The sequence below is a fragment of the Erinaceus europaeus genome, chromosome 8 (assembly GCF_950295315.1).
Source record: "Erinaceus europaeus chromosome 8, mEriEur2.1, whole genome shotgun sequence".
NCBI classification, from domain to species: Eukaryota; Metazoa; Chordata; class Mammalia; order Eulipotyphla; family Erinaceidae; genus Erinaceus; species Erinaceus europaeus.
The window spans coordinates 67,138,192-67,156,632 of record NC_080169.1 but is presented as its reverse complement, the minus strand read 5'-3'; the positions used below and the strand labels follow the sequence as shown (position 1 = coordinate 67,156,632).

General features: G+C 33.9%; 1 protein-coding gene across 5 annotated transcripts in view; it reads left to right on the top strand.

The window, feature by feature from the left end:
- CD36 (CD36 molecule) overlaps positions 1-18,441 on the top strand; it is a 106,745-nt gene that overhangs the window by 69,523 nt on the left and 18,781 nt on the right. For all 5 annotated transcript variants that reach the window (XM_060196333.1, XM_060196331.1, XM_060196328.1 and 2 more), the window contains 4 exons: positions 8,945-9,105; positions 13,515-13,662; positions 14,236-14,415; positions 17,772-17,863. In XM_060196333.1, coding sequence (XP_060052316.1) covers positions 8,945-9,105; positions 13,515-13,662; positions 14,236-14,415; positions 17,772-17,863 — 581 coding nt within the window. The remainder of the gene's footprint in view (positions 1-8,944; positions 9,106-13,514; positions 13,663-14,235; positions 14,416-17,771; positions 17,864-18,441) is intronic.

Below are 18,441 nucleotides of genomic sequence, written 5' to 3'. Positions count from 1 at the left end.
AACTACCTAGAGGGTTAATAAGTATATTGCATAATAGAAAGTAAAAACAAAAACTGAAACATAATATGGACTAGACCCAGTAATACACACTCAAAGTTTTGTTAATACCAAGAAAGTTTTCTCTATCCATTCATTCATACTATGACTTTATGCTCTCACTAGGCATATATCTAAAATTCAAATTTGTTTCATTAAAGTATTGTGTTGACATTTAATGGAAATTTATTTCAAGATATTGGTAATATAAGATTTAGTTAATATGATGTGAGATTACTATGTTCTAATGTTTCTTATTTTTCTGTTTAGTTAGTTTTGGGTAAAGACAGAGAGAAATTAAGAGGGAAGGGAGAAGCAGAAGGGAAAGTAAGAGGTGGGGGAGAGACACCTGCAATATGGGTTCACTGTTCATGAAGCTTCCTTCTTGCAACTGGAGACAAGAGACTTGAGCCTGGCTCCTTGCATAGTATAAAGTGTACACTCTACCAGATGTACCAACATCTAACCCTGTTCTGGTGTTCCTTTAGCAAACAATGATAAAGGTTTTTATTTAAAAATAAACTGTACCATGTTACTGTTACTTTTCTATAAAATATAGATGAGTAGGACATCTTAATATAACAGTTCCTACTCACACAATATATTTGTTCAATAGTAATATAAAGCTCAAACCTGTTTTTTGTTTGTTTGTTTGTTTGTTTTGTTTTTGCATATGGAAGCACTCATGTTCAGCGGGAAAGCAATTACAGAAGCCAGACCTTCTACCTTCTGCACCTAATAATGGTCATGGGTCCATATTCCCAGCCCTCTATGTTTTTTATTTATCTATTTATTTATAAAAAGAAAACACTGACAAAACCATAGGATAAGAGGGGTACAACTCCACACAATTCCTACCACCAGAACTCTGTATCCTACCCCCTCCCTTGATAGCTTTCCTATTCTTTAACCCTCTGGGAGTATGGACCCAAGGTCATTTTAAGATTCAGAAGGTGGAAGGTCTGGTTTCTGTAATTGCTTCCCCACTGAACATGGGCATTGACAAGTCGATCTATACTCCCAGCCTGCCTTTCTTTCCCTAGTGGGGCAGGGTTTTGTGGAATCAGAGCTCCAGGACATATTGGTGGGGTTGTCTGTCCAGGGAAGTATGGTTGGCATCATTTTAGCATCTGATAAGGCTGGAATAGTGCAGATGAAGAGTTGCATCTCTTTTTGTAGATAGCTAGTAGGCATATTGTAGTTATATTCCAAAGGGCCTATGGCTATACTAGTTGTTTTTTTTTTTTTCCCTGAGCCTGAAATGTGATATGCCGGTAGATCCAAGTTATTGTCTGGGGAGATGATGTCATGGTTGTAAAAAGGACCAGAAAGGTGGATCAGGATTACAGAATGTGAGCTCATATCTACAGGGATGCAGAGGCCACATAGCCTTCTAGGCTGAATATGGGTCCCGGATCACATCAAATCAATGGGGTTTACAGTCAATAATATTTATCCTATGGTTTTTGTCAGTGTTTCTTTTTTATAAATAAAAATTTTTAAAAAAGAAAAAATGTTGTAATTTCATAATTTTTAAATGAAATTCCAGGTGTTTTTTTTTTAATTAATTTTGATAATCTAAAATAGACAGGTTTTGGTGACCTGTGGCTCAGCTAATAGTTTCAGATAGATCCCATTGTTCCAACACCCTCCCTGCTCTATAAACTTGCTGTATCTTTTTGTGGAGTCAGATTTCTGTGCTCATAAGAGAGACTGTGACTTATCTTTTGAAAACTCTCACAAATAGAAAACTCACAGTAATCTTGTAGTGCACAGAATTCTCAGCTAAAGTGATTTTGATACATAGTTGACAATCAATAACTGAATATTGATCAGCTATTTTATGAACAATATAAATTTGATAAACTCTGTGTCTGATGGTATGTTATGCTGCTAGTACCTAGTCCTTTAATATTTATCTCCAAGTTCATGATAATCAAAAAAAATAATAGGTTTGAAATATCAGGATTCAATTTTAATACCAATTTATTTATTAACGTAAGAGGAAGAAGAGTGGGAAAGGAACAACCAAGAATCACAGGCACACGTTATGTTGGGGGTTAAATTCTGAACCTCATACCTTCAAATCCAATGCTTTAGTCACTGCATTACCTCCCACGCTGGCAGAACTTTAATACAAAATGAAATACTCTGCTGCTGAGCTATACCTCCAGAGAATTTTATTCTGTATAGTGACTAAAACAGAGCACTATATATTTTTATCTCAACTAGTACAGAATTTAGTTGGGGAGTGGGCATCAAAACTATAGAGAATATGAGACTCTAGACTTGAATTTTAGAGTATATAGCAAGGAAAACAAATGTTACTTAGAAATAGAAATATTTCAAAGTAGTCTATAGCTTCAGGAAAAAAAAAGGACAACTTGAGTTGTACATGGGTAATGTATAAATTTTGAAAACTGAAAATTCTATTATGAAGGTATCAATAATTGATTGACAGTATGAAAAAAAGTTGTGGAAATATGCTGGGCTAGCATGGGGGTGCCTCTTCCCGGGTTTGTACTCTCTGGGTTGGAGAGAACTCGACCGGAGCCAGCCTGGGAAGCTACTCACTCAGTGATGTGAGGAAGATGACTCAGGAACCAAACACGTGGTGGTGAGACAATGCAACATCTTTATTGAACAGAGAGCCAAGGCTTCCAAAGGTCAGACCCAGAAGTGGCAAGTCGTAAACGGAAATGGCTAGGAAAGGGATGGAGAAAGGCAAACGTGTGCTGGAAAGGTAGGAACTTCCTTAGCAATTGTTGCAAGGATTTTAACTGGTGGGATTAATAATTCCCTGGAGGCAGGGAGGGTCTTGAGAGTAGAAAGAAGATAGATCACAGGAATGGAATGGGTGCAGATCTTTCAGGCAAAACAATTATTATGTAGGTAATAAGTCTGATAAGACGAGAGGATGGATGTCCCCTCAAGTCAAGTCCTACCAAGCTCAACCATATCCTCACAATTTCCTGACAGAAATACAATTAAATTCTGTGGAGAGAGAAGAAAGATTACATAGATTATTCACAAAAATGTTGGATTAGCAAGATAAATAATCAGAAAAAATGATGTTGGGCAAATTTAAAATCTTGAACATTTGACAGAATATTTAGTAGAACATGTAATAGTAGTTCATGTATATTTCCTGATAGGTATAAAACAGCTAAATCTGCATATGAAAATTTATATGTATAATCAAAACGCTGTCATTAATTTAGAATTATTGAGTTTTATATGATTAATTCATTTAATATCTTCAAATATCTATCAGAATGTACAATTACTACATTATTTGTTTTATAGTTAAGACCTTAAATCAAGTTATCAATTCTCCAGCTCAAAAGAAGTCATATTTAAAGCCAAGGCAATCTGAAGCCAGAGATTAAGTGAAGAATAGTCTTATACACTATTTTTCTATAGTGCAAGCCAGAAAGCAAGAAGAAAACAATGGAAATTTGTGTAGGTCATGAGAGCTTTCAATGAGAATTTAATATTCTTTTAGAAAGATCAGTCTGCAAACTAAGACCTAATGGATGATGAGATGTAATGGCTGTTTGGATTGATGAGGAGAGGGAAGCATAATAATAAACTACAAAAGGTTCAACTCAGTTATTTATTGTAATGAAACCTTGGGGGAATAAGATGCAAATATTACAAATGATTTGGTATAAAAATTAGTGTATATTTCAAAAGTTATACCTTAATAGTATAGAGATGACAGATAAAACACATTTTATATGGATAAACAAAAAATGGGTGTAATTTGGGAAGTGAGCTAATAAAAACCAGTACTGGGGAGAGAATAAAATGTTCTCATTCAAATAAAATAGAGATTGGTTGTAAATATGGTCACTAATTATATTAATAGTATAATTTCACAGCATAAAGTAAGAAAAGGGGCATATAGAATGTTTTTCTTCCTTGTTTTAAAATATGAATTATCTGTGTATTCTTTCACAAAACACAATGGTAAATATGAATCTAGACTGGGTGGTGGCTCACCCAATTAAGTGCATATGCTACCATGTTCAAAAAAACCAACTTAAGCTTCTGGTTCTCACCTGCAAGGAGGAATTTCCATCAGTGAAGTAGTGCTTCAGGTGTCTCTCTTTCTCTCTCTCACATTATCTCCCCATCCCTTCTCAATTTCTCTCTGTCTATATCCAATAAAAATAAATATATAAATTTTAAAGTAATATGAATTTAGACTCTAGAAGAAGGAAGAAGACCAAAACTTAAGGAAGATAAATTCAAAAAAGCTATCAAAAGATCGTTTACTCGGGATTCCCTTTAGCTATCCGTAGACTATAATGGATCAGATTACTTCATATACCAAGGTCTGTGGTGTATTTAAGATTGTTTGATTTTCTTCTTAGATTTATCATTGCCTCGGGAGCATTATTGAGTCTATTTTTCAAGTATATACAAAATGTATCTATTTTATCTTAGCTATTTTCAGTTATTTTTACAACTGAAATACATTAAAGAATATTTTCTCATCTAATTGATCAATAACTAACTGGAAAAATCCATTACCTGACATAAATATCATTTAAAAAAAAAGAAAGCATCTAATTGAAAAAGACCAGAAAATTTTGTCATTTGTTTATCTCACTTATAAAATATAGAACTGGGACAGTGTGACACCTTAAATTTCTAAAAGATTCTAACCTGACAATGATAATTTGAAATAGTCCAGAAAATTTATTCTGAATACACACACACACACACACACACACACACGCACACACACACACTCTACTTCTAAGATTCTTCCCCCCTAAGGACTTAATGTAATTTATAGATTATAGTTAAAAAGTTTCTTACCAGTATTTCTTACTTGGATTGCAAGTAGTTTTTGCCAGGTCAGAAATTTTATGCAATATAGACTAAAAGTCAACAGCATGAGCTGCCACAATTATAGCAACTACCAATTCAGTGTGAAAAAAGGGTCAAAGATCTATCACCACTTATGAAAGATAATCTATCTCTTTACATTAATAGTGTAGCTTATTATATGTTTAGGGAGTATTATATACTATAAGTAATTTTAAATAAAATTTTGTGTGATTTCCCTATGGCATTAACTATAGGACATGAGAATGGATTAGTGTTTTTTCCTTTGTTCTATTTAAAACTAATGAACAAATTGAAGACATTTTTATATGTTTCTACATCTTAAGGAAACTTTTATGCCACTAAAAGGAAAATATATATATATGATTGTTTCTATAGCAGAAAATTTAGTGCTGAAGGATATTGAAGGTATTTCTATATGTCTGTTTGAGACAATAAATGTCATGAACACACAGGTTAAAATTGTCTTGGGATTAAATGATGTTAGAATTCTCCTTCTGAAGAGTGAATGACAATAAAATAATAATAACTAACAGTTATTGTTTCTATGACTATATGCTAACACTGTTTTAAATGCTAGCCGTTGTTAACACTTCCTTATAGCAACCTATTATAAAAAACAAACCATGTTCAACTTATTTTGACTTTCAAAATACTGATTTCAACAATTATAGAGACAGAAAGTACATTAGGGGGGTTGCTTCTTGCTGGGGAAGATAAGAACATAAGGGTGCATGGCAAATGGCATACAGTTTCTTTATGGAGGTGATAAGCTACTCTAAAATTATAGAAATGGGATAACTGGATAAATTAAAATTATTCATTGGACACTTTTTGTAATGATAACTACTGTAGCACATGAATTATATTTCTGTACAGCTATTAGACATATCAACTCATTTTATTGGGTTTTAATAAGTTTATTCTAATATTCTTATACACATTTACTTCTGAGGAAACTGGGGTACAAATAAACTTTGAAAAAACATTAATTTTAAATAGCACATGCCAAATTGTGGATTGAACTCATATCATCTGTTTCATTCAAGCATCCGTTTGTGCTTTGAAAGAAGTTGCTAAATTGTACTAGGATGAGTTATAGTAGGAAAAGAAGAATGTCAAAATACAGTAATAGTCATGCTAATGTTTGTATTCAGGTAAATAAGCACTGCTTTCCTACTATAGGAACAAACAAATGAGCATCTGATTAGGTAGGAGATATTACTGTTCCAAGCATCTGTATACAAAGTAAAGTAGCAGAACTGAAATTTCAAGGTAAATAACTTTCAACTCTGAGAGCATGCCATGTGAGAGTTATCAGATTGGAATCTAGCCATTGATGGGTCTAAATATTCTGTTCCCTTAAAGTCAGTGCCAGATACTTACATACACACTAACTAGGTGAGAGAAGCTTAATTATATTTTTCCATGCACATAATTAACACTTTGCACTTGAAAGGTTTAAAAAATAGTCTAGTCTAAATCTAATTTAAATTTAAGATCTTTCTAAAATCCACAAAGACATATAATCCTTTCCTTTTTAAAATTAGATGGATTTATGACATACTTAATCTTGGTATTCAGGGTATAAGTTTACAATTTTTTAGATGTCTATATAGTTAGAGTTAGAATCTGAAGAAATATGTTTCTATTTTGACTTATTCAATATTCTCCTTTATTAAGTCATACTGCTATGAAAACCACACGTTTGGAATGAAAATATTTAGGTCTGAATTATCCATTATATGTTGCTGCTAAATTTTCATATGACACTGAATTAGAGATTCATTTGCTTTAAGACACACTCAAAAAAAAAAAATAATGAATAGGTCCAGATTGTCCTAATACTGTTAAATTGTTTGTTTAATTCTACTCTTTGAATCTCAGTTTCCAATGCTAAAAAGTGTCTCCAGATGATCAAATAAGGCAAAGCAATCCATTTCTTTTAGAAGAAAATATGATACACTTTTAATGTTTTTTGATACTAAATACACATGCATTAATGTTAGGAAGGTTTTCTGTTCTACCTAGTACATTCTATTATAGTTCCTTCTCAATTCTAAGACTTGTTGAATTCCATTCATTTAGAGTTGATTAAATAAGTGTCAAACAGTACATGATAATTTATATTGCATTATTCTGTTTCTCTGTGAGAGCTATAATGTAAATGCGCATCTGTTTGCATGTTTTTCCTACAAAAATCTCTTGAAATGATCAAATTAACTTAGCTTTTAGCTTCCAGATTTCAGTTTCAGCACAATCATCAAATACCATTACACTTAAAATAAGAGCCTTAATACTTTCACCACCGTATGCAGTTTTGTCCTAAATTAGACTTGTGAGGATGGAAATAAGAAATTTTAAATATACTACCATTTTGGCACCTCTAATGTACTCAGTGTAAATGGATTGCAACAACACAATGTTTTGTAATGCCATTTTAACTTTGCACTCTAGTTTTCTCTAAGGAATTCTCCTATTCTCTACATTAAGCAATAAGTAAAATGTCCTGAAGACACAAAAACTAATTTACCTTCTCCTAACTAAGTGCAGAGTGTGATAAAATTTAAATAAACAAATAAATAAACAAGCAAATAACTGCAATAGCATGTTGCAAAAGAGGACTAATCTAAGGGTCAAGGATTAGGAATCCCATCCTGATTCTATTTCCCTAGATTCTTAGAGGTTGGCTCTCAGAACCTGCATGCTCTATTAGAAATTGTGACAATGCCAGTATCCTTTTCTAATCTATCATTCTGTGAATTGATGCTTCTAGGTAAAGGAAACACAAAGGTCACATTGTTCCTTTACTTAAGGGCATTTTTCTGCAAAACTCTCTTCCTCTTCTTCTTCCCCTTTCCCCCTAGTACATTAAGGTAAGCTGGAACTTTCCACCCTGAGCATTCTTCCCATGGTACTGAGTTAGTTATACTGTCTACTACAAAATTATTTTTGTTTGCTACTGCCACTATTTATCTGGCTTCATAGACTCCTGTCTTAGAGATAGGAAGCTATGGAAGGAAACTGAAAAAGCAATTATAATAGCTCCCTTATATTACAGATAATGAAAATGATCCTTAGGGAGCTGGGAACTTTCCACTTGATATCACAGCTCCTAAAGCAAGGGAACATTTCTAAAATAGAGTTTTCCATTTCTGTCATTCATATTTTTCTATTTCTCTACCTTCACTGCAAGCGTCATTGATTTTTATGAGTTCTACAAAATAATAAGGGGATAAATCCTTCTTTAAATTTTATGAATGATTTAATAGTGCTTTATAGGATTATAGAATTACAGGGTTATAATAAGACACCATCCACCACCAAAGTTTAATGCCCTGCCCACCCCATTACATGCTACCCCTAAAGAACAAATCCTTATGTCATTGTTTTCTTTAACAATAGACATTTTCTTTTTCTTTCTAAAAAGAAGTTATAATGAGTTAGCCTTTTGTCATTTTTTGAAACAGACACTAATGAATTAGTGTTTGTATGGAAAGTAAGGGAGTCCATTATCAATAGGACTTTGAAGGGGAGTGGTTTTCTTCTAATAGCATTTATTTTCTTATCTTTATAACCTTAAATAATCAGTGTTAACTTTCCAAGTAGAAAGATTACAATATCACTAGATTTTTTTCTCTCTGTGTTTTGCCTCTTCAATCCAACAAAATGAAGTAAGAAGAAAAATTCATGTTCAACTTGATAAGAAAATTTTGAAACATGTTTAATGCAGTTTGCTTAATAAATTATGTTACTGAATTTTGCAATATTGCCTAGGGTCATTAAAAATTTTGCCAGTGGTTGGCCTTAAAATCCACAGGCATGTCTACAATATTACACATTGATTCACTCTGTAAAAGGTGACTATTACAACAATTTGTGAAAAACACTATGTTGCAAGTGCATGTCAAAGTTAGAGATTCTTTTTAAACAAGGTGTTTGAGCTTGTTCCTTTCACTGAATATCTAATAGTTTTAACTTTCTGAAGTTTCCATGTTTACTACAAAGAAATAACATACATTTTATTTTATTATTATTTTTTTTTTAGGAAGTTGTTCTTGAAGAAGGTACAATTGCTTTTCAAAACTGGGTTAAAACAGGCACAGAAGTTTACAGACAGTTTTGGATCTTTGATGTGCTAAATCCACAGGAAGTGGTGGTAAACAGCAGCAAAATTAAGGTTAAACAAAGAGGTCCTTACACATACAGGTGAGTCAGTCCCCACAAATAAGCATCTTTCTTACCTTGACTATTTGTCAAAAAAAGATAAAAGAAAAGGGTTTTCACTTTATTGAGTAAAAATGAACTTTTTTAGAGGTCCATTTGGTGGTAAGCACACATGCTACAATGCACGAGGACCCAGGTTCAACTCCCTGATCTATACCTGAAAAGGGAAAACTTCAGGAACAGTGAAATAGTGCTGCATATGTCTTTCTCTCTTCCTCTTTTATTCTCTCTTCTCTTTCAGTTACTCTCTGAGAGTTACTATCCAAAAATTGAGTAAGTAAGATAAAATTATAAGAAGTGAACTTTATTTTTAGTAATATATATTTAAATATTTGGGTCTTTTGTCTCTATAGAACCCTATTAGTACTTATAAAGAATAAATATTACAAGCCTAACAGCATCAAATAACTGTTGTATACTTAAGAAGTTACAGGTTTTTCACATATGCAGTATATAGCCTCATCAATTCTTAAATAAGCATGTTGAATAGAAAAAATTATCAGGATTTTAAAAACCAGAATTATAAAATTCTAAAACTAAATGTATATTTTATAATTATAGTTCTCAGTGGGAGAGGCATGCTAGAGGTCTCTGAACTCCAACTCCACCAGGAACCAGAGTGGAGGAAAAAGGGAGGGGTATCTGGATTTAATAATAGGTATGCATGACTTGAAAAAAAATAGAGAAGATGGGGGAAAAAAAGGTCAAATATATACAAATATAGACAGATGGCAGTGGAAATAATAGGTGACTCATATCTGCAACCTTGGAAGAACTGCAGTAGCTTGCAATGGAGTGATTGGGGATCCAAAACTCTGGTGGTAGGAACAGTATAAAGTTACACCCCTTTTATATTATAGTTTTATAGATCAATAGCAATTCACTATATATATTAGAGAGAGAGAAATCCTTAAGTTGAAGCCATTTTTTAAAAGAAAACATAGCCACTCATTTTGTGTGTGTGTGTGTGTGTGTGTGTGTGTGTATGTGTAAAAATCAGTGTATAAGATTCAATAAGACTTTAAAAATTGAAAGAATTTTACCTAGATTTTGACCAAGTTTTCTACTTCGCACTTATTTTAATGCAAAACAACTTGATATTTATGTTGAATCTGGGATACTTTGAAAGAATTGAGGTTTCAGTGAGGTAGAGATAAATTATAATTTTTCAAGATTTCAATCCATGAAAGTTCGTGTTTTGACCATGTCATATCTTGACAGTCTAAGTTTCTTTGAAATTGTCTTAGCAATTATCAGCTAAATACATGTGTGGTACTGTTTGAAGAGAAACAGCTTCTTGTGCTTTGGATTTTAGCTGAATTTAAAGTATAATATATAGGGAGCAGGTTTGCCTCAGTACAGACATAAATTAATTAATAATTAGTTATTTTTCCATTATTCATCTGAGAAGACAAAAACTACTGGTTTCCACTAATATGACAAGATGACCCTTAGTTGGTCAGAAATCTATTTAACACTATTATATTAACAGAAGTTTATTGCTCATAAACTTTAATTGCAAATCCAGTTTCTCTTCTCCACAACTCCTTCTCCCCACTTCCTTGCCATACGCATTTATTTCATCTAACCTGCCTACCTCATACCTCTTAGAGATAAGTTAAAGATGCTAAGAATAAAGTATTATTCACTGGCTTTCACTAATAAAAGAATGGACTCAATATTATGTCTATGTTTCATTAAAAACATAGACATTGTTTTTGGGGTGCAAAAGGTGGGAGTTCTAGCTTCTGTAATTGATTTTTTCTGCTGTATATAAGCGTTGGCAGGTTGATCCATACCCCCAGACTTTTTCTATTCTTTCCCAGTGAGGTAGAGCTCTGAAGTAGTGAAGTTCCAAGACACATTGGTGAGGTCATCTGCCCAGGGAAGTCAGGATGGAATCATGATAGCACCTGCAACTTGGTGGCTGCAGGATGACAAGATACAAAGTCAAGATACTGATAAGGAACAGTAAACAAAAGTCTAAGAACAGATGAGATTAGGGATTTTAGGGTGGAAAGAAACTAGTACCATCTACTGGTATTACATTGTAAGTACAGTTTAGATTCTAGAATTTGGGCTTTCACAATTTTAATTGCATATGCACAAATGTTTCTGAAATTAAAGTACTTCAATTTAAAATGTTAATAATATGCAATCTACTTTTAAAGTACAACTATCAGAGGAAACTAGCAATCGAGTAGTAATAAATTATTGGTACTATTTCAGACTTTTACATAAGTTTAAAGTGTTCCCGCTGAAAATATAGTTAAATGTTGAAGAAATTATACTGAAAAATACCTTCATGAGTGATAACAATTTTTTTTTAAGTATATATATTCTATTCACTCAAAAACTACTGGGAACTCACAATGTATCAAACATTGTGCTTGGGTATATAAAACATTCATAGTCTTTATTATATATATATAATCCAAATTTTTATACCTGAGATAATGTTTTCACATTGTAGTCCCATACTTTTTTATTTATAAAAAGGAGACTGACAAAACCATAGGATAAGAGGGGTACAACTCCACACAATTCCCACCACCCCAACTCCATATCCCATCCCCTGCCCTGAGAGCTTTCCTATTCTTTATCCCTCTGGGAGTATGGACCCAGGGTCATTGTGGCAGGCAAAGGTGGAAGGTTTGGCTTCTGTAATTGCTTCCCCACTGAAGATGGGTGTTGACTGGTCAATCCATACTCCCAGCCTTCCTCACTCTTTCCCTAGTAGGGTAGGGCTTTGAGGAAGAGGAGCTCCAGGACATATTGGTGGGGTTGTCTGTCCAGGGAAGTCTGGTTGGCATCATGCTAGCATCTGGAACCTGGTGGTTGACAAGAGAGTTAACATACAAAGCCAAACAAATTGTTGACCAATCATGGACCTAACATCTGGAATAGTGCAGATGAAGAGTTGGGGGGGGGGGGAGTCCTCCATTTTGTAGATAGCTAGTAGGCATATTTTAGTTATATTCCAAAGGGTCTGTGGCTATACTTGTTTTTTTGTTTTTTTTTTTCTCCCTGAGCCTGAAATCTGATATGTAGGTGGATGCAAGTTATTGTCTGGGGAGATGATGTCATGGCTGGAAAAGGGACAGAAAGCTGGAACAGGGATGAGAGTAACTCCCTAATATGGGAAATGGGTATTGTTGACTATAATCTCCATCGATTTGATTTGGTCTGGGGCCAATATTCAGTTTAGGAGCTTATGTGACCTCTGCATACCTTTAGATCTATGTCCCATACTTTTTAAGTCTTTATTTCACATAGTAGACATTCAGATATATTAAATGGATGACTTATGTCTTGTTTTGTATATGTATCTTTTCTTAGTATCTAAAAAAAAGTTTTTATCCATAATAATTACTCTTCAACACATTCCTAAAAGGCAGTTAGTACATTGTAGTCTAGCATGTTAGATCTAGAAGTTTAGGTTCGAGCCCCCAGCTCCCCACCTGCAGGGGAATTGCTTAACAAGTTGTGAAGCAGGTCTGCAGGTGTCTCTCTTTCTCCCCCCTCTGTCTTCCCCTCCTTTCTCCATTTCTCTCTGTTCTATCCAACAATAATGACATCAGTTACAACAATAAAACAAGAAGGGCAAAAAAGGAATAAATAAGTAAGTATTTAAAAAATATCTAGAAGTTTAGAATAAGTATTGAACATATGGATGAACAGATGAGCAAGAAGAATTGGTTTATAAGACCTTAAACATGAAAATAAGATTCTGTTTGTTAATTTAATTCTTACTATAGTAATAAAATATGGGAGAAGACGTTGAATGCTTTTTCTAAATTTAAAATATGCCCTCAGTATCTCCTGCTTTAGTTTTTCTTTACTATCTCCTCCTTACTCTTAAGATAAGGACTAAACCTTTGAGTAAAGATGGAATCTTCCATATTTTGGATCTTGCTTACTTCAATGACCTTCTTTCTCAGCACTCTCCCTACTTTCGTTTATTGCATATCTGAAAACATTATTTCTTACACTACTTTCTACCCTATTTTACCTCACTAAACTTCTATTTGTTATTCAGTTCACTTAATGGAAATTGTTAGCAATATGGGTCTTGACCTGCCATCATGACCATTCAAATCATGATTTTTATCTGTTCTTTCCGAGCATTCTATATCAATCCCCATAGTAACATATCTTATTTCTCTTCTGCTATTCTGATTTGCTTCTTTTTGAAAACTTTTAAGGCTCTCTGTTTAATTTAATAAAGATCCAGCATTTGCTCATTTATTATTTTTACCTAGTTGTTTAGTATTCTTTATGCTATATCTTAGGTACTCAAGAATATTTGTTTTGTAAACAAATAAATTTTATTTGAGACCTAATGTTCTCTTGAGACAATTATTCTGAATTTTCTGTATTTCTATTTTCAGGGTTCGTTATTTAGCCAAAGAAAATATAACCCATGACACTGAGAGCAACACGGTCTCATTCGTGCAGCCTAATGGAGCCATCTTTGAACCTTCACTATCAGTTGGAACAGAGGATGACATGTTCACTGTTCTCAATCTAGCTGTAGCAGTGAGTAGACAACACATTTGTTAGTTTTAAATTACTCTAGGACTCACAATAATTAACTGTTCAAAATTAAACTATCTTTAGTGATTGCCATCCTTATAAAAGTTTTTGATGTCATTATTTTGAATGAAGTTAACATTTTTTTGGAAAGATTAAAAAATCATATAATCAAAGCTATCAGAAGATCACTTCAAATGCATTATCTAAAAATTTTCATTGATCTTGTAATATAATGTAGTGGTAGTACAATAAACCTTCCTCTCTAAGGCTCAAGAGGTCTCAGCTTCAATCCCAGGTAACTCCATGTGCCAGCACTAAGCAGTGTTTAAGTTGCTCCCTCTTTAATGAAATTAAATACATATTTAAATAAAGTTATTCATTAACTTACAATATCTTCTTCTGGAAAGCTCTGAATCAAAGAAAAGTTTTCCCCCGGGCCCTGAGAATTAAACCGACTACACATTTGGTTCTGGAAAGATTTGGCTATAATTTTTAAGTAGTTAAAATTTTTATTAGTATTTTATCCACTTGTTTTCTTTATCTAATACTGCAACTAGTGTATCTGATTTTTGGCAGGCTGCTCCTCACCTCTATCCAAATGCATTTGTTCAAGTATTACTCAATTCACTCATCAAAAAGTCAAAATCAGCCATGTTCCAAAACAGAACTGTGAAAGAACTGCTATGGGGTTATAAGGATCCATTCCTGAGTTTGGTTCCATACCCTATTCCTACCACAATTGGTGTGTTTTATCCTGTGAGTACCAAATATGAATGGTGATATTATTATATTTTAATTGGTAAAACACAGCAATATTGGCTATTTGTAATGTTCTACTGAAATATGTTTTATCTGGGAATATACATGTAATTTATTTTTAATTCTTTCCACTTGGGAATTTACTTATTTAAATTTATAAGAATTATTTGAGTTTGGATTTGATTTTAAAGTAATTTAAATTTATTATTTAATATAATACAATATTATTAATTTTTAGTGTTGTTGGTTTCTGCTTTGAATTTGTTATTTCACTCTTGTTTGCTTTGGGTTTCTTTTATTCTTCTTTTTCTAGCTCCTTCAAATGTTAAGTCAGGTTATTTATTTGAGGTTTTTATTGTTTCTTAATATGTGCCTATATGGTTATGAATTTCCTTCTTAGTACACTTTAGCTGTGTAACAAATATTCTGATAGCTCTTGTCTCATTTTTGTTTATTTGAAGTTTTTTTTTTTTTGCCTCCGGGGTCATATTTGAGGCTTGGTGCCTACACTAGGAATCCACTGCTCCTGGAGGCCATTTTTCCCATTTTTGTTTCCCTTCTTGTTACCCTTGTTGTTTTCCTTATTACTATTGTTGTCATTGCTGTTGGATAAGACAGAAAGAAATGGAGAGAGGAGGGGAAGACAAAGAGGGGGAGAGAAAGATAGACACCTGCAGCCCTGCTTCACCACTTGTGAAGGGACTCCTGTGTAGGTGGGGAGCGGGGGCTCCAACTGTGATCCTTAGGCTGGTCCTTGTGCTTTGCTCCAAGTGTGCTTAATCTGCTGTGCTACCTCCAGACCCCCTATTTGAAACATTCCTATTCCTTCCCCTCCCGCTCCCCCTCCCCTCTTTCTTCTCTTCCTCTCCCACTCCTCCTAGCTCCTATCTTTGTATGTTATTCTCTGTTTTTTTTTTTTCTCTTGCTGCTTTCATAGCTTTTCTTTGTTTTTGATCTTTGTCAGATTACATATGATTTGTCTTGGTGTATGAACCTCTAGATCAAGCCTATCTGATATTCTCTGAGCTTCCTGTATCTTTATATCTTTCCCTGTATTTATTTATTTTGGGGGGGGCTCCTCAGTAATTATTTCATCCATTATATGTTCTTCTATTGCTGCTGCTGCAGCTTCTCCTCCTCCTTCTTCTTTCACTTTTTGTGAGGCTGATGATTTTAATGTTTGTTGTTCCTCTAAGTTGTCACATGTGTCACTGGTTTTGTTTTTATTGTTTCTTAATTCCTTTTGTAAATCTTTTCATAGTTTCTCTTGTTTCATCTTCAGATTTTTTCCTTCTGTTTCTGTTGTTCTGCTTTTAAGTTCTTAAAATTTGTACCTTAGATGAGTGATTGTATCCTTACAATTGATCACTATTATAGCTTTGTGTTCAGCTGTTGTAGCTTTTAGTTTCTTTAGTGAATTACTTTGTTCAGCTGTTGAGTTTTTTAGTTCTGCTTATGTATTTTTTTGTTATTGTTGTTGTTCAGATATTGTGATATTTATGTAAGTTAATGCAGCTACTAATTCATATAATTTGATATTTAATTCTTTACTTTATTTATTTATTTTTTGTTTTGGCTCCTATTCTCTCTGAGATTCTTACCTGTTGGTTTTCCATTTCCATAGGCACTTTCTTTCATAACTTTCATTATATTGCCATACATGTGAAATAATTTTTTCAGGATCTACCTCAAAATGTTTTGATTGTCTCTGGTTTATTGGTTTTATTCTGTGTTTTTATGTTGATTTGTCTGTGGGATTGATTTCTTCTGTCTCCCCATTGTTTCTAATGCCAGCATGTTTATCAGGTTATACAGAAGACACAGTCATGAATGGTTAGTTTGGGATGGCTGGGGTAGTACACAGAGGTTTGCCCGACCTAGGGTAGTCTTTATGGGATACCTGAGTGAGATGTGTCCCATAGGGTTGGTACAGAACATTTGTGGTGAGCTTGTGCTAGGATTAGGGCCTTTATCAGAAGCTGATTTCCAACTGTAAACCTGATGGGAGGGCAGAGTAGACAGCATAATAGTTATACAAAAGAGACTCTCATGCCTGAGGGTCCAAAGTCCCAGGTTCATTCCCTTGCACCACCTCACCATCATTAGCTAGAGCTGAGTTGTAAAAAAAAAGAAAAAAAGAAAAGAAAAAAAAAAAAAAGATGGCCTGAAGGTAGGAGTAAAAGCAAGTGCTTGAATGCCCATGCTATGGCAGCAAGTTCCAGCAATGAGGATATCTCACATGGATTGTAGACAATGGTGTACATACAAGAGGCTGCCCTATCTGGGAGGCAAGCCTCAGCACAGGGAAACACATCCCACTGAATATCAGGTAGGATAAGCAATCCAGGGGAACTCTACCTGGGCAGCAGGCCCCATTGTGGATGAATAGATTCTACACAGGCTCTGGACTGGGACCAACTATCCAGGGGGAGTCTGAACTGGGCAGCAGGCCCTGGGACATGGTAGTGAGTCCCACACTGGTTCTAGAGGGTACATGTTGTTGAGAAGGACCCCTCTGTGTGTGGTTCGGCCCAGTGCATAGGAACAGATCCTAACAGGCTGTGAATAGGAACTTTTGCTTGAGGGGCAGCCCTAGCTGGAAGAGTACTCAAGGAAGTGGTAAGTGCTCAAGGGAGTGCTCATAAAGAGTTATAGGGCTCAAGTGTGGATCAGGATCAGAGAAGGATATGGCTTCAGGCCTTGGGCAGAAACATGGAGGAAACTGGAGGAAGTGGAGTCAACAGACCAGATGGAATTCAGTGGGCTGTTTTGTATGAGTTCTGGCAATGTGTGAACCCACGTTTAGTTTTGTTGAGAGTTCAAAGAGTCTCTCATGTTTTCAGTATGCATTTATTTATTTATTTATTTATTTATTTATTTATTTATTTATTTTTGTGCAAGGGTGCTAGGTATTTGTACCTGTCGCCTTTTTTTTTCCTTCTTACTTTGTTCAACTGTTGAGGTTTTTAGTTCTGCTTATGTATTTTTTTTTCTTTTCTTGAGTTCTATGTGCTGTTTTTGTGTTTTCTGATCTTCAAGGATTTTTCTTCCTCTATTCTTTAGATCAGTTAAACCATTTCTCTGCAACTTTGGTTGCCCTGAGTTCATAGACAGTCATAGAGGAGCTGCTAAGTCGTAGTCACCTTGTTAGATTTTCTTGTTAATTTTCATATTTTACTTAAAAAAAAAGAAGTTAAATGCTAGTGATTTGAAAATATAGTTGTAAATGTCTCAATTCACTTAAAATAATTATGAATAACTGGTGTTCAACAAATGCAAAGATGGCTATATTTTGCAACTTAAACATATGGCTTGTTCTAGTAGTAATTTTGTGTTTGTACATATCTTTTCAGTACAACAATACATTTGATGGAGTTTATACAGTTCACAGTGGAAAAGACAACATAAGCAATGTTGCCATTATTGACACATACAAAGGTAAAAAGTAAGTATCCAGGCAAAGTGCATGTTATGAGGCTAAGATAAGACAGAAGTGGTATTTATTTGCTTAGCAACTAGTATGGCAACTGCTTTTATCTCATTTCTGGATACCCCTGCCTTTAATTGTGACAACTGGTCACCACAAATCATAGCTGCTGACTATTAGTCTTATTTGGAGGTTAGGTTTACTTTTATGAAGGTTTTTAATTTTTAATCCAAAGGTACTATTACCATCTCTCCTGTTTAATCAGCATTATATAAACCCTCATGAAATTAGTTAACCACAGATGAAAAGGAAGGAAATCTTTATATAAACTGATCATCTAGCAGATAGAAAAATGGTTTTCATTGTTTCTTTATTTTAGTTGGGATTATCAAGTAGAAATTTTTCATGCCAGTATCTGATTTAAAGACTACCTTCTTAAAAAAATCTTGAAATGTCATTTAATATTGCTAAGTCAGACTATTTAAACCTGTATAGATGCATAATTAAAACTGGTACTTCAAGTACAGTTCTAAAATGCATATATTTAACTTGAAAGTAAATAACTGGTGGGGAGATAGCATAATGATTATGCAAAA